We start from the raw sequence: 20,590 nt of genomic DNA on the forward strand, positions 1-20,590 counted from the left end.
GATTTTTGTTTAATGGCCTTTGGGAGCCCAGCTAGTCACCTTAATAGAGCCATAGAGGATTAGTTTATAGGTATGTTGAAGAAATAATGAAAATAAGAATGGAAGATCTTTCTGAGTTGATTGTGGGAGAAAGTGGGTGATGGGGAGAAGTTTCCTGTGCTGATGATTTGCTTGCTTGTTAAATTGGTGGCCACTCAGAGCACAGGTGTTTGTGGTTGTGTCTACAGAAGAATCCTGAGTTGAGAGAGAGAATAAAGTATTTGCAAATTGGAAGCCTGCCCACAGTATCTTCATAAATAGGGATCTGGTGAGCAGGGCTTCTCTGCTAACATTAATCTAGCCTTCATTGATACACTCAATCTCCTGTTGTGTTAGAATAAGCAGCTGCTGCCAAGGCAGCTTAATACTAGTTGTAAGGAAAGTATGTTGCATCAAATGAGCTTGCTTGACATTAGAACTTGCCACCCATGTAGTTCACCTGCTCTTTAACCCATTTGTTTGTGTTCTTATTGATGCACATTTAAGTTTTTGGCAGTTGGTCAAAATTTGAAGCTTTTAGGCACTGGTGGTGTCTCACTTTATAGATTGTTGTGTACCAAGAATATTGTTAGTACATTTTAGAAATTTAGCATATATTTTTCTGATTATGAAGGCATTGCATACTCAGTTTTTAAAAAATCTGGAAAGTTGGAGAAGGATTAAGAAGAAAATAAAAATCATCTGAAGGTCTAGTCTCCATGCTGTAATTCCTTCCAGTCTTTTTTTTTTTTGATGTGGCTATATATTGGGGAGAGAGTGGGATGTTTCATTATTAGTGAAATAGCTGAGGCATAAGTAAAATTTTACATGACACTCATGATATTGCAGAGCTTGCCTCCTGTACTGTGCTAATTAAGAACGGAATCTTTTTGCTAAATTAGGTGGCACAAACTCAAATACCTGCAGGGTCATATAGGTAATGAGTGAATCAGGTGGGTTATAGGGCACCAGGGAGTGGTAGGGACTGTGGTAAATTGAAAAATGCAGGCCCTGATTGAAGAAAACTGCTATCTTCATCTTATTGTTGCCATATGGAAACAGGGCCTAGTGTTACCAGATCTTCCTGATAGTCAATAAAATCTGGAAATCTCTATTTCTTTCAATGTGAAATTTCCCATTTAAAAAGAACACTGAGCAGGTCAAACGAAATAGGTCTGTGGGTTGCACTTGACCCATACACTCCCATTTTGTCATTCCTGACATAAATACTTCTCAGTCTTTCTCATAGTTCTCACAAGAGGAGTACTTTTAGAAAATATTTAGAGAGGAGCTGGATAAGGATTTTCTAAGAGTGGCTTTCCTGGCCTAGATCACCATTTCCCTAAGTATATCCTACAAATTCTAATTCCGCCTTAGGTTAGTAGGTGTTAGAAAAGAAACAATTCTTGGTCAAATAAATTTGGAAAATAATGGATTAAACAAAATTAAACTGATTTCTTGTCTGAAGGTTATCTTAGATCCTTAAATATACTAATATGCCTTGTAAATTCCTAAGAAGAGCATATAGCCCATAGACTCTACAGTTACAGTTATCTCCATATCTCCACTTATTTCTCCCACTACCCCCTTTGCCTCTTGAGGAAGAGGTGGCTTTCTTTCTGGTAAAGGCTGATCTCTACCTACTCTTCACATTCTATCCCTGCCTCTTCAGAGACCTTGCTTCATAATCAGGGTCTTGTTTCCTGCCTCTCTTCTTTCACCCTATCAACATGCTTAATTTTCTCCTATTTAAACAAAATAATAGCCCTTTCCTTACACCATACACAAAAATTAACACCAAATAGATCATGGACCTAAATGTAAGAGCTAAAATTATAGAATTTTTAAAAAACAAAGGAATAAATCTTCGTGACCTTGGTTAGGCAAAACCTAAGATACTGTATCAAAAGCACAAGCCACAAAAGAAAAAAATAGATAAATTGAACTTCATCAAAATTAAAAACTTTTGTGTTGCAAAAGGCACTATCAAGAAAACAAAAAGACAACTCACAGACTGAGAGAAAGTATTTGCAAAAGACACATCACTTAATTAAAATATGAGTAAGTGGTTTATTTATTTATTGGCTGCACCGCTTGGCTTGTGGGATCTTAGTTCCCCTCCCTTGGCAGTGAAAGCGCAGAGTCCTAACCACTGGACCGCCAGGGAATTCCCCTGAGTTAAGGGTTTAAATAGACATTTTTCCAAAGAAGATATACATACAGTCAATAAGCGCATATAAAGATATTCAACATGATTAGCCATTAGGAACATGCAAATCAAAACCACAGTGAGACACCACTGCACTAGAATCGTTATAGTAATAAGAAAGGCAGATAAAAACAAGTATTGCCAAGGATGTGGAGAAATTTGAACCCTCGTACATTGCCAGTGGGAATGTTAAATGGTACAGCCTCTTTGGAAAACAGTCTAGCTATTTGTCAAGTGGTTAAACATAGAGTTACCATACGATCTAGCAATTCTACATCTAGGTATATGCTCAAGAGAAATGAAAACGTATGTCTACACAAAAACATTTACACTAATGTTCATAGTAGCATTATTCAAAATAGCTAAAAAGTGGAAATAATCCAGATGTCCATCAGCTGATGAATGATAAACAAAATGTGGCATAACCATACAATGGCATATTATTTGGCAATAAAAGGCAATGAAGTACTGATGCATGCTACAACATGAAAGAAACCATTCATTAAAGACCACATATTGTATGATTTCATTTACATCAAATATCTAGAATAGACAAATCTATAGAGACAAAGTAGATTAGTGGTTGCCTAAGGCTGGATGGAGGTGGGGAAAGGCTGGGGATAAATGAAGGGGGTGGCTGCTAATGAGTTTCTTTTTGGGGTGATGAAAGAGTTCAAAAATTGATTGTGGTGATGGTTGTATAACTCTGTGAATATACTAGAAACCATTAACCTCTCTCTAGCAGTTGACACTGTTTTTCACTTTCTTGAAACTCTATTCCTTTGGCTTTCATGACACACAGTTCTACCATTCCCCCTACCCCGCTCTCAGACATTCCCTTCTCAGCTCTTTTCATCCGCTGGTTCTTCCACCAGCCGCAATCTATTCTTCAGCCCAGGCAAGTAAACGGAGGAACCGTCTCTATGATTCCTCCTCTAACATTTCCTTATCTCCATCTGAACATCCCATACCTTCTGATTAGTTTCTTTCTCAGAGCTGGCTTTCTTCCTCCATTGCATGTATTACCAAGTCACTTGCATCAGGAGTCTGGGTGTCTCCATTACCCTCTATGTGGACTGAGTGTCATGTAGATGGATTTCTTACATCTACCCTCATATCCATCCATACTGCTGCTGCTTTAGTTCATCTTTCACTAAGACTCTAAGCTCCATGAAGTCAGGGGCCATGTGTATTTTTTTCATCACTGTCTTAATACTTAGCACTGGTGTGTTATATAAATATTTGATTGAATAAATGAACTAACAAGTGAACTTGTATTCCTAGTTTTCTTCCCTCTGTTCCATTCTTGCTGCTGAGTTTATCTTGTTGAAATGTAAACCTAAGAATGTCTTTTGCTTAGAACCATGAAATAATTTCCCACTGCTTAGAGAGTAAAGTCTAAGCACGCTGCACACAGGGCCCTCCCTGATGTGGCATCTTTCTGCTTCTTCAACTTCCTATTCGCTATACCTCTTCTCCACCCAATACCCTGTGTTCCAGCCAGGTGGGTCTGTGTTCCCTGAACTGGCCATACTTTCACATATGCTTCTCCACTATTGGAAACCTCTCGTTTTTTCCCCAAGTCCCATTATTCCTGGAGAACTCTTATCAGCCTTCCTAGAGTTTCTTTTCCTCTGTGAAACTTGGATATAACTCTTGTTAGAGCATTACCCTGTGTTACAATGATTTGTTTAAGCATTTGTCCTGTCTGTGAAGGGCGAGGCCTAAGTCTCACTTATTTTTTGTATTCCCATCACACACAGTGTTGTACATAGTGCCTACCACATGGGAAGTTCTCAATAAGTGCTTGATTAAATGAATGAGTGAGTTGGAAATCAGAGTAGCTTAGAGAGTCCTGGTTTTTCTGGTATATATGGCTTTTTTAAACACTTGGCTCTGGTGTGCCCTCTGTGAATGATACAAAAGGTACCAGTGAGGGGGTGGATAGATCACAAGTCCATCACCAAGCACTGCAGGAAAACAACCAAAAGTGTTGCTGATGTTGGGTCACATACATTATTATTTTCCTTGTATGACCCACATGTGGTACTGGACACAGCTGCCTATCAGAATGGCCTTTCAGTATAATAGATTGATACTTATGCCGTAAGAAACACTGATTTGAGCCAAACTAATAGGCAGATGGATGCACACTCCCTTGTCTGGTCATAATCAGTTGGTCAGTCAGTTGATCTCATAGCTTGGCTTGGCCTACTGTAATTTTAAGTTAGGCTTACATTTTCATCATTTGTATCTTCTTGTCTAAATACATTAGCAACTTCTGTTGATTACCATCTCCCTGCCACCTTTTTAACATAATGCTCTATAGTTACCACTTATACTGTACAAATCGCTAACACAAGTCCTCCCTACTGTGTTTTGTCTTCTTGTTTTCTTATACCTAGTCTAGCTAAGGGAGACACCTACATTAACATATTTTTTAGCCTGGGTAGTGACTTGAACCAGCCAAGCTTTTTTTTTTTTTGCTGGAAAGAAACCAAGTCTCTCTACTGAATTACTGAACCAAATCGAGTAGATTGTGATAAAAGGAGTAATAACAACAGCAGAAGACAAAAGGCCTTTCACATAGAATTTTGAACTAAAGTCATGTAGTGAACAAAAGGTATTTAAATTAACTAGGGAACAAAGTAAGAGCTCTTCAAAAGAAACATCTTCCTGCAAAGCCCCCTAAAAATGCCCCCAGGCCTTTACTCATTCACTACCATTATTTCAGTTGTATGTCTAAGGATGCTTTATTTCTTATCTCATTCTCTTCCCACCACCTAGCGGACACATAGTTGGCACTTACTGCCTGTTTATTGAATTGAATGGAATTGGGCCTCAGGAGTTAGAAGCAATTCTCTGAAGAAGAAAATAAAAGATATAATTTTAGCAGTGAATAGAACCAACAAATCTGAGTTTCAGCAATGGAATAAAGTTTGGAAGCAATAAAATGTATTTACTGTAAAGTTAGATTACTTTGAAAGGGTGGTTGTTAAATGCTGACCTGGAAAAGCTGCTGAGAACTTAAGACTATAACTAAGACCTATTTGTCATTCTTTTCTCTGCGTTTTTTTTTTTTAAGCCCTTTAACATATAGGTCTTTTTTTTCAGAGGGAATAAGACTTATTTTAAGGTTAAAAAAATCAGGCATCAACTTTAGTTTAATCTCATACTCATAAAACATACAGATAAAATGTGTAGGAAGTGAGAGCTTTTAAATTTTGTATTTATTAATCGTTTTATACCTTGTTCTGCAAAAGAATTTGAGGTAGAAAATGAGGACTTAAGATAGAAAATATAAATTTAAAAGTAAGTTTTCTTCATCAGAGAGCTAAAAGGGAGTTTGGCCAACACACAGTAGATGAGTAAGAAGACCCCCAATGAGATCATGTAGTATAGAAGAAATAATTGAGTAATCAAATGATTTATTTGAGGTTACATAGCCGTTTATTAGCTAAGCTGGAAGTAGAAATCAAGTCACCAAATTCCCATACATGTGCTCTTAACATGTATGTAGCAAAAACATTTGGTTTAACTAGCCAGGAATTTTGATGACCTGGTGATGCACAGGTTCGAGAAGCATTTGTCAAGTTGATCACTTCCCGCTTGTTTGCAAAGTTGTGGCCTGTACTAGGAAATCATATGCTTCCCCATACTAAGGTTGACCTCCAGGAATAATGTTTTTCCACAAGCCGTGAAGATTCCTGCTAGTTAACAAAGAGCATTTTGTGAATCCCTTTCTGAATTGCTCTACTCTTCTTATTTGGAAAAGATGGCTGCTGTAGAAACTTTTTGTTTTGATAGCGTGGGGAGAGCAAAGGAAAGCGCATTTCCTGTCATCTCCTGGTCCAGCTCTCCTCAATAGGTTTTGCCAGCTGTTTACACATAGAAGATGCCTTTCTGGTCCTGCATATCCTTAGAAACTGGCTTCTTTGGAAGTTCTTGACTTGATACTTGATACAGCGATAGAACTGAATTGAAAAGATCTAGATCTAGAACAAAGGATGACAGCCTTTGAATAAATGGGCAGGTTAAGTTACATAATCCTCCCTGCCTTCCCTTGGCACACAAAGCCCTTCCCAGGCTGACTCCAGCTTTCCTTTCTAGCCTCATTTCCTTTGCTGAAGGCACACCAGCCTGTTTTTTTTGTCTAGTCAACCGTGTGCTCAAACACATTTGAGGCTTGGACTGTGCTCTTCTTTGTGCTTGGGCTGTCTGATCCCTCTCTCCTCCATGTGGCAACTGCTGTCTCTCTAGGCCCAGCTCCCTTCTTCTCTGAAGACACCACGTAGCAAAGGTAAAAATCAAGGTTAGTCTAGCAGCCATGTGAAGAGTGAATTAGAAGAAGGAGTTTGGAGGCAGGAAGACCAGTTTTAGGAGACAGTGCAAGTCCCATAGACCTCAGCTGTCCAGTATTGTAGCATGTGTGGAATTTAAATTCAAATTAAATGAAAGAAGACAACCTGAAAAGGCTATATACTGTATGATTCTAACTATATGACGTTCAGGAAAAGGCAAAACTATGGAGACAGTAAAAAGATCAGTGGTTTTCAGAGGTTTGGGGTGGAGGGATGAATAGGCAGAGCACAAGATTTTTAGGGCAAAACCCTGTGTCATACCATGATCATGGATACCTGTCATTATACATGTGTCCAAACCCATAGAATGTGCAACACCAAGAGTGGAATGTAATGTAAACTATGAATTTGGGGGTGATTATGATGTGTCAGTGGTAGGTTCATCAGTTGTAACAAATGTACCATTCTGGTGGGGGGCATTGATGATGGGGGAGGCTATTGGTATGGGGGCAGGGAGTATATGGGGAAATCTCTGTATCTTCTCAATTTTGCTGTAAACCTAAAATGGCTGTTTAAAAAATAGCGTTAATAAAAAAAGATTAAAATTAAATAAAAGTAATAATTCAGTTCTTCAGTTGCACTAGCCATATTTCAAGTGCTTAGTAGCCACAAGTGGCTAATGGCTACTGTACTGGATAGCACAAATTAAATAGAACATTTCCGTCATAACAGAAAGTTCTGTTGGACAGTATTGCCCAAAATCAATTCTCCGAGTAAAAATGGCATTCATTCTACATAGTCACGTTTTATGTGTTATGCCTTAAAAACAGGACCATTCATTGTGTGTAACCTAATTATAGGCTGAGTGTATTGAAGATCAAAGTGACTGTGGATACTATCACTACAGTTATGAATGCAGCTTAGAATAATAAATCAGATTTAGTTCACATCACTTAAATACTTAAAAATAGTTTTAAAATAAGTAGCCCTTGGGCTTCCCTGGTGGCGCAGTGGTTAAGAGTCCGCCTGCCGATTCAGGGGACACGGGTTCGTGCCCCGGTCCGGGAAGATCCCACATGCCGCGGAGCAGCTGGGCCCATGAGCCATGGCCGCTGAGCCTGCGCATCTGGAGGCTGTGCTCTGCAACGGGAGAGGCCACAACAGTGAGAGGCCCGCGTACCGCAAAAAAAAAAAAAAAAAAAAAAAGTAGCCCTTGAGTGTGTTTTTATTGTCTATTTCTGTTTCCTCACCGACCCCCTACCTTTACCAAAGAGACCTAAAATAGTTAAATAGAATTCATTCTTTAGTAATTACCTCTACTGGGGTCAGAATAGTTGCTATTGAAAAACTGTTTCAGTGGTTTTGCCTGGTTTACTCATGATTGTTTTATCCTTTCATGTTAAATCTTTGCTATACATCAGCCTTTTAGCATTGCTGCTTTTGAAGACATTTTACTTAATTGACCTATGTGTTATTTTAAATTTTTCTTTCTGTCAGTCCACTGCCCAACCCCTACTTCACCCATTTCAAGAGCAAGTCCCATTAGCTCTTCCTCCAAAAGAACTAATTCTCCATGTCCACTTTTGCGTCTTATTTTAAGTCACTACCATCATTCCCCTGGACAACTACAGTAGCTTCCTAACTGGTCACTCTGCTTCTCCTTGCTTGCTGGGATCACTTCTCCTTATAACAGGCAAAATGGCCTTTAAAAAAAAAAATCATGTCAGTCTCTTGTTTAGCACTCCTGCTTCCTGTTGTACTTAGGAAAGATTCCAAACACCTTAACTTGGCCTAAAAGGCTCTTTTGTGATATGACCATTGCCTTCTTACCCAACCTCATCACCACACCTACCCCCCTCACTGAGCTTCAGCCACTCTGGCCTCCTTAAGGCTCTTTTAGTACACCCAAACTTTCCTGCCTTTGGGCCTTTTTCTTGCTTCTCCCTCTTGATTGTTCTTTCCCAGCTCTTGCATGAGTAGTTCCTTTTCAGCTTCAGAATCTCAGCTCCAATGTTACTTCTTTGTCCACTGTTTTTTTTTTTTTAATTGGATTGTTTGTTTTATCACTATTGAGTTTTTAAAAAAATTATTTAATTTATTTTTATCTTTGGCTACATTGCGTCTTCGTTGCTGTGCAACAGGCTTTTTCTAGTTGTGGTGAGCGGGGGCTACTCTTTGTTGCAGTGGGTGGGCTTCTCATTGTGGTGGCTTCTCTTGTTGCGGAGCATGGGCTCTAGGCGTACGGGCTTCAGTAGTTGTGGCACATGGGCTCTAGAGCGCAGGCTCAGTAGTTGTGGCGCACGGGCTTAGTTGCTCCACGGCATGTGGGATCTTCCCGGACCAGGGCTGAAACCCGTGTCCCCTGCACTGACAAGTGGATTCTTAACCATTGTGCCACCAGGGAAGCCCTGTCCACACTTTTTAAAGTAGGCCCCCTCTACTCCTACCCCATACTCTTTATAGCATCATCTTTACTATTACCTGGAATGATTTTGTTTATTTATTTATTTATTTTCTTGTGTGCTCTTTCTCTGTCTACTCCCACTGGAATATAACTTCCATGAGGGAAGGAAACTTATTTTTACTCCCGTTCTGTCTAAAGTACCTGGAACAGTGACTGGCACATGTAGTTGCATTCAATAAATGTTTAATAACACTGAATAACTGAATACTTTCTAAAGGAGATATAAGGGGAACTCTTCCCCACTCACCTGGCTTGCACACTCTCTCTCTCTTTTACTCTACCCCTGTCTCTCTTTGGCTCTCTCTATATATGTACACGTGGTATGTAAAATAAAAGGAATTGCCGTTGCTCTAAGTGTGAATATCCTTGTAGACCCTTTATGCTTAGTATGAACGAGTGACTGTTGCTGCACTTCATCTTTTCCTTCATGAAGTCATGGCCCACAGCTTTTTGAATGGCTGCTTTTTGTTAGAAACTATGGTGAACAATACATCTGGAAATATTCTGTCATGTTTTGATCTGAGAAACTCTAGAGAACCAGCTGCTGATTTGAAAGGGTTTTATTATGATACAGACAGTCCATTGTCTACAAAAGCACTGGCTATTACACAGTGGTATATGTGTCTTGCTTTTTTCTGAGCTATTAACTTGAGAGAAAAAACTTGTATTTATTAACTCATGCCTGACTGGTATTCCCTGAGAATAGTTTATTGTGTTATTTGCTTTAGCTGCTTTACTGTGCATTTAGGAATTTTTTAAACTCGTTTTTCTTCTTTAAACTCAATAAAAGTTAAACGGTTAAATAATAGGATTGCGATACTTTCCATTCTGGGTTTTAAAAATTTCACAGATTTCTGCATTAAAATGTGGTTTATATTTATGATTTAATATTCCTAAATAGCTTTATATTGATAAAAGGGTGAATTTCACTATTCCTTATATTAAGGTTTGCTTCTTTTAGAGTGCTTTGTAATATATGATATAGTTAAAGAAAAATTGACATCCAAGCCCTACATAGGAATGATTTTAAAGAAAGTGAGTATGTATACCATTTGTGGTATAATAAATACATGTGCACATGCACACAGTCCGGTTAGTGTGGCAGTATTTTGATATGTTTTTAAAATTTTTTGCCATTACTTTTGGGGAAGATTTATATAAAATGATAGATAATTAATAAAATTTTTAGGTAGGAAATAATTACACTTAAGTAACCAAGAGTAACATTTTAATGTTACATTTTAAATTACAAAAATTATATATACACATTTCAGAAAATTAGAAAACAGGAAATACAGATCCAAATTCACTCAAAATTTTGCAAGCATTAATAAACACATTTTGTTTTATATTCTTTCAGTGTTTTGCCTTGTACATAATGAGTTTTGGGTTTGTTGTAATCATAGTGTATTTATTATTTTTTATTCCTCCTTTTAAACGAAGTATAATGTCATAAACATTTTCCCATAGTGCTGAGTCTTTATAACCATTGTTTTAATGGCCCTGTAGTACTAAGTCTAAAGATATATCTTAATTTACTTAACTGTTCCTCATTGTTGGTAAGTTATTTTGAAAATGTTTTTGCTTTTTTAACTAACATGATAGTGAATATTTTTGTAAATATTGTGATTACCACACTTGGTATTATTGCTTATAGGGTGTATTCTCATAAGTGGAATTCCTAGATAGGACGTTTTTGTCTGTTAACACATACTAGCAAATGATTTTCCAAAGAGAATATACCAGTTTACATTGCTACCAGCAGGGTGTAAAACTATTCCATTGCAACATTTAGCATTATATATTATTTCTTTTTAAGATGCTCTATGATTAGGGAAAACATCATGTTGATTACTAGTTAAGTTGTGTACTTTCATATGTTTGGTTTCTAGTTTCAGAGTTATTGTTTCACATATTTTTCCAGTTCCAGTAATGTCAATTTTTTTCTGAATAGACATTTTAGCTTACCTAACTGGATTCATGTACTTCATGTACTCCATGTACTCTTTCAGAGATGTAGCAGTTTGTCATTAAACATAAATACACACAAACATATATATTCTCAATGATGAATTTTTTTTTTCTCACTGTGCTCAATGATGCCTTCAAATTAATTACTCTGGAACAGGGTTAATACATTATGTTTGCACTCTATATTGTTATCCAAGTGTATTATGGAAACATATGTGGGAGCAATCTTGATAATTTCAAAAAATCCAGAAATTTTCTTCAAATCTATCATTTTCAATGATAATGTGTAATGTATGTGTTTCAAATATGTTTAAATAATAGTTTTAAAAGTCTGAGAATTTAAATTTGAATTGTGAATCGTTTTTCCCTGTAGGTTGGAAAAGAGACTGTTCAAACCACTGAGGATCAGATTTTGAAGAGAGATATGCCACCAGCATTTATTAAGTAAGTAATTAAAACATTCTTCTATTGCTAAGCAGAATAATCCTCTTGTTAGGAAAGGAAAAATACTGTAGGAGCAATTTTTTAAAAAAAAAATATAAAGCTCTGTTTACAGTTGAAATTTTAATTTTTCATTTTTCAGCAGTCAAATTTCCTACTGTTGATTTTATTCATTGGTGTTAGGCATTTTTGACATAATTTTTAATCAAACTGTGACTTCTGAATTTTGTTTTTCAGAATGGAAAGGATTCAGAAACATTCTGACCTTAGCATGCATGAGTCTGGATTGTGTACTATAAATACCTTTGCTTGGAGATAACAGTGGATACAAACTTAAAAAAAAAAATGTGTTTTGTCACATATTTCAGTAGCGTTTTAAATTTAAGTTATATTTACATATCACTTAATACTCCTACAAATAATTGCTGGACATTTTGGCCTATCCTATGTAAAGTAAGCAGAGATACTAACTTTTGATTAGTTAAAGCTTCTCAGGTTCTTGATTATGTTGTCTTTGATTAATGACTTTGTTTTTTATGGCAGTCACGTCCTAAGTAAAAGTAAAGCCTGATGCATAAGACAAAAAAAAAAAAGTAGAACCTCTACAAATCAATAAGAAAGAGATAAGTCTATTCAGTTTTAAAAAACAAGGGCAAAGAATTTGAATAGGCACTTCAAAAGAGGAAATCCAAATGGCCAGCAAACCTGTGAGAAGGTGCTCTATCTCAGTAGTCATCAGAGAACTGCAAATTGTTCTATTATAAGCTCCTAAATTAAGAAGTCTGATAATATCGGTTGTTGGTGTGGATGTGGAGCAATTGGGACACTGCTGCTGGGAATGTAAATTGGTGCAGCCACGTTGGGAAAGAGTTGGGCATTAGTAAAGTGGAAAATAGGCAATTTCTCTGCCTCCCAGTATGTTCCCTAAAGAAACTTATGCCCATGTACACTAGGATCCATATACAAAAATACTGATATCAACATTGTTCATGATGATACCACTGGTCTATCTACAGTAGAATGGATAAAAATGATCATGGTATAGTCATCAATTGGAATATTAATCAGTAATAAAAAGGAATGAGAATATTTCATTTTAAAATGGTTAATTTTATGAATTAAAAAAAGAATGAATGAATCTGAAAAATAATTAAGGGAAGTGAATGATAGAGATATAGATATGTAGGTAGGTTCCATTTATTTAAAGTTCAAAAACAAATAAACTGTTGTTTAGGGATGCCTATTTATAAGGTAAAAAGATAAAGACGAATAAGGAAATAATGAACACAGAAGTCTGCATAGTGGTACTCCGGGAGGAAGGAAGAGAGCTCTACTCAGGGAGAGGCATGCAGGGGCTTCTAAAGTGGTAATAATGTTCTATTTCTTGATTTAACTGTTCAGTTACATGAGTGGTTGTTTTATAATCACTCATTATATTATATATATGTTTTGTGCAATTTTCTGTATGTATGCTATATATCACAATTTAAAATAAAGCAAAAAGTGTTCCTTTATTTTTATCCTCCTTATGGTCTATTATTTTCATTGAACAGATGAGAATTTCACCCATATTGGTATCTTCTTATTTCTAACTTACTTTAGTGGGTGCTTCTACAGAACTGTTTCTGTTAATTCTGCAAAATGTTCATGTGTCAGGAAGTAAGGTACCAGAAGCATCTGTTTTTTGCAGAGTCTGTTTTGTGGGAGTCTCTTTTTAAACTTGCCCTCTTTGGACTTGGTGGCATCCTGGGTTTCTTCCAGCTCTAACCAGTATGAGCCTACTTTATTTATGTGCCATTCCATCAGCATGGTAATATTAAGAGTCCTATGCTGTCAGTTAAACATAGTGTAATTAAACTTGCATTTACTGTACATTAAAAACACAGCTCTAGCTTGTACCCATTTGCCCCTCACCCCCTGGAAGGTACAGAGCATGGGGAGATAGTGTATAGGGAGATTCAATATCAGGGAAGTATGTATATGTATAGCTGATTCACTTTGGTATAAAGCAGAAACTAACACACCATTGTAAAGCAATTATACTCCAATAAAGATGTTAAAAAAAAAATATCGGGGAAGTTGGACTTGATGACCCTATAAAAAGTTCCTTTTAACCCTTCACATTCAAGCCTATGAATATCATTTGACTGGTAAATGAATTTCTTCAGGAAACTCATTTCTGCTTATTCCCAGAAATATACCTTTGAAATATGCTATGTGCTCTCTCACAGGCTTCCTTGGGGACTTAGAAAAATTAAGGAGTACCCTAGTTGTGATGATATTTTCAGAAAAGTGGGTAACTTTAAAACAAAACAAAACCTCATTGATCACCCTTGGTGGTAACTAGGACACCAGCCCCTTACTCTGGTAATGGGAAATTTAAAGAAAAGAGGCATTTGTCCTATCTTTCCAGAGGTTCCTCAAAAAATTAAAAATAGATATATCACATGATCCAGCAATTCCACTTCTGGGTATTTATTTATTTTAATTTTTAAATTTTATTTATTTATTTTTATTTTTGGCTGTGTTGGGTCTTTGTTGCTGTGCGTGGGTTTTCTCTAGGTGCAGCAAGCGGGGGCTACTCTTTGTTGCGGTGCGTGGGCTTATTGCAGTGGCTTCTCTTGTTGCGGAGCATGGGCTCTAGGTGCGGGGGCTTCAGTATTTGTGGCCCTTGGGCTCCATAGTTGTGGCTTGCGGGCTCTAGAGTGCAGTCTCAGTGGTTGTGGTGCACAGGCTTAGTTGCTCTGTGGCGTGTGGGATCCTCCTGAACCAGGGCTCAAACCTGTGTCCCCTGCATTGGCAGGTGGATTCTTAACCACTGCACCATGAGGGAAATCCCTGGGTATTTATCTTAAGGAAATAAAATCACTTATCTTGAAAAAAATATCTGCACCCCATGTTGATTGCAGCATTATTTACAATAGTCAAGATATGGAAACAACCTGTGTCCATCAATGGGTGAATTGATAAAGGTGTGATATATATATAATATATTATTCAGCCATAGAAAAGAAGGAAATCCTGCTGTTTGTAACAACATGGATGGACCCTGAGGGCATTATGCTAAGTGAAATAAGTCAGAGAAAGACAAATACTATATGATTTATATGTAGAATATTTAAAAAAATGAATTCATAGGTACAGAGAACAGGTGGGTGGTTGCCAGAGGTGGGGAGGTGGGGGGGTGTGCAAGATGGGGAAGGGAGTCAAAAAGTACAAACTTGCAGTTATAAATAAGTCATGAAGATATAATGTACAGCATGGTGAATATAGTTAATAATACTGTATTATATATTTGAAAGTTGCTGAGAGTAGATCTTTTTTGCAGTACGCGGGCCTCTCACTGCTGTGGCCTCTCCCGTTGCGGAGCACAGGCTCCGGACGCAGGGTCAGTGGCCATGGCTCACGGGCCTAGCCGCTCCGAGGCATGTGGGATCTTCCCGGACCGGGGCACGAACCTGTGTCCCCTGCATCGGCAGGCGGACTCTCAACCACTGTGCCACCAGGGAAGCCCTGCTGAGAGTAGATCTTAAAAGTTCTCATCATAAGAAAAAAAAAATTGTAACTATCCTTTCTCTCTTGGGCATACTTTATTTCACAGTAACCTAATAGCTCTAGTTGATGGGGGAAATTCTAACCAATAAAAGTGGAATAAATGACAGAATTAGAAAGTCATGATTATGCAATGTTTAATGAAACCACTGATTTAGGTAAGGATCATTAATGGATATGAAACCATTCAGAGGTTTTAACCTTTATCATGCCATTCAGGGAGAACCCTGGTCGCCTTGAGGAGTCAGGGAAAAACATTGTGTTATGACCGACTGAAATATTTACTGAGCAGTGTTTAAAAAGTACACGACTTAATATGCCACACTCTGAAATGTTACCTGAAAATAGCCTGGAGTACAAAAACAATATGGCTGTTATTATCAAACAAATTTGGGGGACGAATAAGTATTCCGCAGTTTAAAACATGAGGGCTCTTTATGCTTTTCTTTAGAATGCAAAATGAAGCAAAAAATAACTTTACTAGGTTGGGGAAGGGACAGAGAGGGAAACAGATGGAAGCAATTAATGACATCCTTGGAACTGTTGAGTAGTACATTCTTTTGGGCTGTTTGGTTGATGTTTGGAAGTTTCCAGGGCATGACAGACTGATGCTTCTGCTGTCTCTACTTTGACAAGGACTTCTAAATAGTGTCTGCTTTGACAACGCTAAAAAATAAGTTTAAAAATTTATTCTTGGATCAATCTCTACTCCTAGAATGTTAGAATGTCAGGGCTAGAGAAAACAGAAGACTGTTGATCTCTAGATGGATTTATACATAAGCAATCTGATGTAGATGTAGAGATTTTTCAGGGAAGGCTATGTCATTTTCAGAATTTTTGACATTTTCAGGATTTGGGGGGGCTCTCAAAATCAAATCATAGTCTATTTGTGTGACTGGCAATTAAGGGCATGTTGGAATGTTGGAGAATGGTTTAATATCAGTTAAAGATCATACATTTGGGTTGTAACTGTTGATGAGGGACTCCAATGCTTGGGCAATTCCTTACTGTAAAAGTGAGGGCCATTTTAATATAGAACAAGATTTGCATTGTCACAGGAAGGCTTTCTCTTGCGTGGAGCAAAAGTTATCTGATCCCTGACTTTACTGGCAAATAGAGTTTACAATTTACTAATTTTACCAGATTGCATTAATAGCCACAGTGTTGCACAAGAGGTGTAGGGTTGCGTGATGATTGCCACAGAAACTGCTGTGATCTTTGTAGACTTCAGGAGTGCCACGGTCATGCTGTACTGTTAAAATAGTGGTTAGACTCACCCTATAAGAAGTCATTTGGTCCTTTAGAGACTGTCAGCAGGAGATTCAGCTACTGTTCTTTGTGTTTGTACTTTGCATCATTGTCATCAATCATTATCATCAGGCAGCTGCAGCAGCTGTAATAGTTATGTGCGATTTATTAATGGGCTAGACACACTAATTGGTTAATAGAATATTTATTGATTGCTTTCTATGTGTCTAGCATGCTAAGTGCTACATAGAATAGCAGTTTTTGATCGTCCTTATTATGAATGATCACTTGTAAGATGTATTACAAGTTATTTATTAATAGTAATAAAGTGCCAAAGTTTGCAAATGCTTTATTTAAAAAAAGTAAATTGAGCATATTCAAGATCACATATATAATAACATTCCTCTCATTCCCACTCACTAGGTTTTGTTTTTTTCCTTTTAACTTTTATTGAAATATAATATATTCACTGGCTTTTTATTATGCTTTCTTTAGTGCAGGAGAAATTAGTGGAAATATCGCTGTTGCGGCTGGAAATTGTGCATAATTGCAGGTACACCCAAAGGGGTAGGTCATATATTGAGAGTTTTATTCTTCTGTGTATCATGGAGGCACTAAGGTGAACTGCTGCTACAGAGAGATTTTTAAGAAAGTGCTTTAAGAAATTTCAAATTGAAGAGCTGTAAAACAGACTGACTTTATAATAGGAGAGAAGGAGTGCTACCATTGTAGGTAGGAATAGTAGAAAGAGGCTCATTTAGGAAGTTGGACTTGGGAGGACAGATGTAGGGAAAAAGGAAAGTACTGGAAGTGGGGGCAGGTGTGGGAAGAAAGGAAAATACTCCAGGTGGAATGAGCAGCATGAGTCAGTCATGGGGGCTTTGAGGAGAGAAACAGTCATGGTGGGGGTGGTAGGAACTAAGCTTAGGTAGTTGGGTCAGATGATGAAGCCCTTGAAAGCCAGGCAGAGGAATTTGGAATTGGGTGGTAGGGAAGCTTGGCGCTTCTTGAGCAGTAACTCAAATGACAAGATGAAGGTGGTTTTTCAGGAAGAGTCATAGCCAATACAGGATGAATAATAGGTGCTAGTGAAGGAGAGTAAGCTGTGTGTCAAACTGACCAGATTCATTTCCTGTCAGCAGGGATTTGCTTCAAGCTGATTTCTTAATAGGTAAAAAATGTTTGTGGCAAACTATTTTCTTAGCCTCGGAAAAACTGCTATTGCAGTATACGGTGGAATTTCATTCTTATTTCTGCAATGGAGCAGAAATGGATAAGGAAGGCAGTGCTTGGCCCGTATCCAGGGGTGTTTAGTATCTGAATGTATCAAAAGGTGTCACTTGTGAGGTGGTCTCCGTGGTATGAACTCCTTAAAAAGGGCATAAAGCGCTTTGTCTGTTGGCAGGCAAATAGTTTCATTTTAGAACTGTGAAGTGTCGCCACTCTGTCTCAGCGCTGCTCTGAACAGTCTGCTTGAAATCATCAAAACTTGGATTGATTCACCAGTTTGGACTATTTTTGAAACATATTGTAATGTCTAAGCCTATCAAATAAAAGAATGTTCCTAAAATACTTTGTGAAAGGGTGTATGTAGTGGCAATCTACATAATTGCCATTAATCATATTTCCTAGGAAATTGCCATGTTTTAACCCTTAAACTTTATTAGTTAAGCACAATTATGGTCTGTATTTGTACAATTTTACCTTGACTGATATTCATGTACAAAGAAGAAATTTGAAAAGGATTTAAACATGCTTACACTTAATTTAGATATCTTTTGACTTAAAGTAGTAGTGTCATGTTTTTAGATCATAAGCCCTCATATTTAGCTTTTTTCTTTGCTTTTGATCTTGAACAATCAGAATAATTTGTGAGGAAATTTGAATTTTCAAACACTCTTTTTGGTGAAAGTGGCCAGAATATCTTTTTTTTTTTTTTTTTGCGGTACACAGGTCTTTCACTGTTGTGGCCTCTCCCGTTGCGGAGCACAGGCTCCGGACGCGCAGGCTCAGCGGCCATGGCTCACGGGCCCAGCCGCTCTGCGGCATGTGGGCTCTTCCCAGACCCGGGCACGAACCCATGTCCCCGGCATCGGCAGGCGGACTCTCAACCACTACGCTACCAGGGAAGCCCCAGAATATCTTTTTAAAGTATTAATTCTTGGGCTTCCCTGGTGGCGCAGTGGTTGAGAATCTGCCTGCTAATGCAGGGAACATGGGTTCGAGCCCTGGTCTGGGAAGATCCCACATGCCGCGGAGCAACTAGGCCCGTGAGCCACAACTACTGAGCCTGCGTGTCTGGAGCCTGTGCTCCGCAACAAGAGAGGCCGTGATAGTGAGAGGCCCGCGCACCGCGATGAAGAGTGGCCCCCGCTTGCCACAACTAGAGAAAGCCCTCGCACAGAAACGAAGACCCAACACAGCCAAAAATAAATAAATAAATAAAAAAAATATTAATTCTTTGAGCATACCACTCAATGCACTGTGCTTCTCTGGGGCTAATGTGTGATTCTAATTTTTGTTTTTTATTTTGTTTTTAATTTTTATTTATTTATTTATTTTTGCAGTACACGGGCCTCTCACTGTTGTGGCCTCTCCCGTTGCGGAGCACAGGCTCCGGACGCGCAGGCTCAGCGGCCATGGCTCACGGGCCCAGCTGCTCTGCGGCATGTGGGATCTTCCCGGACCGGGTCACGAACCCATGTCCCCTGCATCGGCAGGCGGACTCTCAACCACTGCGCCACCAGGGAAGCCCTAATTTTTGTTTTTTAAACTTTGAGTTTTTAGTGATCCTTCCATTGCTACTTTAAGAGAAGATTTTTGTTACTTAACATAGATGACCAAGTAACAATGAGATAATCATTCACATCTGTCAGCTGACTTGTTGCATTTTTGACCTAGAGCAAGCACTCAAACTTTAAATAGTTCACCTTTGAACTTGCCACATTAAACATAGTTGAGTACTACTATTTTTCACAGACTTTCTCAAGCAAAAGTGATTTAAGTTTTGAGTCTTTTCAGTAATGAACTCTGGGTATTTTATTAACTTGTGGAAGAGTTCTAAACAACTTGGCAGGGATTTAACCCTTATTTTAATTTGTATACACTTCATGATTAAGAAGTAAGCAAATAATACTTTAAACATGTAATACGTTGGTTTCCATTGTCAACAGAGTGATCAGTCACATGATTGAAGGGAACTCAAGGGGCCGAGGGAACTCACATTTATTGAGTATGTATTATTGGGAGAGGTACTTACATATTTTTATTTTCTCATGTAATTCTGAGAACATCAACTTCAAGGTATTAATACATTCATCTTACAGATAAGAAAACTGAGGTTTGACAAACTTTAACTCACCCAAGTTTGCTCAGCATGTAAGTGGCAGAACATGTTTCCTGTTGGTGGTCTCGTGGCTTCCAAGTCCATGTTCTTTCCATAATCTGACTTCCAAGAAGTCAGGTGGTCCACCACTCTCTTTCCAGGCACTACTAACTTTATACCACTCGTAGAGGATAACGATTTACAGTTTTCCTGAGTATTTCCAAAGAAGGAATTTTATGGATGTAATTTGTGATGTACTGCAGTGTCTTACACCTCCTTAAGCTATAAAGAAGTTAAAGTCATAATATTTTAAAGTTAAAAAGAATCATAGAGATTATTTAATCCAACTGCTTTATTTTATAGATGAATTGAGGCCATTGGCTGCCCCAACCCTACCCTGCAAATACAAACAGAAACACTCAAAGTAATTAGACACTAGTATTCCCTTAATGATTACCTTGACTATATAGGTCCAATCTCAAATTAAGAAGTTCTCAAGGTTTAACTTTTTTTTTTCTTACCTCTATTTAAAATCTTTCTTGTTCTTTCCTTAATAGAAGCAAAAGAGCCTTGTAAAAATAGCTCTATTTCTTGAGTACCTTTTATGAGCTGGGTACTTTATACTGTGGTTTTGTGTGTGTGTGTGTGTGTGTGTGTGTGTGTGTGTGTGTGTGGTACTAGGGCCTCTCACTGTTGTGGCCTCTCCCGTTGCGGAGCACAGGCTCCGGACACGCAGGCTTAGCGGCCATGGCTCACAGGCCCAGCCGCTCCGCGGCATGTGGGATCTTCCCAGACCTGGGCACGAACCCGTGTCCCCTGTATCGGCAGGCGGACTCTCAACCACTGCGCCACCAGGGAAGCCCTATACTGTGTTTTTTAATGCACCTCGTCTTGCAGTCGAGGAAGCTGAGAGTCAGAGAAGCTCACAGTAACTTGTTGAAAGTTACCTAGTACATAAATGGCAGAGGTAAGAGTCAAACCCTAAACTATCTGACACCAGGCTTGTACTCAATCCAGTATGCTAAGACTCTTTCTCACCCTTCCTTGTAAGAATCTCTTCT

At 38.2% G+C, this 20,590-nt stretch overlaps 1 protein-coding gene and 1 long non-coding RNA gene across 3 annotated transcripts in view; one reads left to right on the forward strand and one right to left on the reverse strand.

Moving 5' to 3' along the window:
- The window catches only part of VCL (vinculin), a 105,795-nt gene that overhangs the window by 21,575 nt on the left and 63,630 nt on the right, over nucleotides 1-20,590 (forward strand). For both annotated transcript variants that reach the window (XM_004273091.4, XM_004273092.3), the window contains exon 2: nucleotides 11,337-11,407. In XM_004273091.4, coding sequence (XP_004273139.1) covers nucleotides 11,337-11,407 — 71 coding nt within the window. The remainder of the gene's footprint in view (nucleotides 1-11,336; nucleotides 11,408-20,590) is intronic.
- LOC125961101 (uncharacterized) overlaps nucleotides 1-20,590 on the reverse strand; it is a 259,744-nt gene that overhangs the window by 17,532 nt on the left and 221,622 nt on the right. The gene's annotated exons all lie outside the window — the stretch shown is intronic.

The sequence above is a fragment of the Orcinus orca genome, chromosome 14 (assembly GCF_937001465.1).
Source record: "Orcinus orca chromosome 14, mOrcOrc1.1, whole genome shotgun sequence".
Taxonomy (NCBI): Eukaryota; Metazoa; Chordata; class Mammalia; order Artiodactyla; family Delphinidae; genus Orcinus; species Orcinus orca.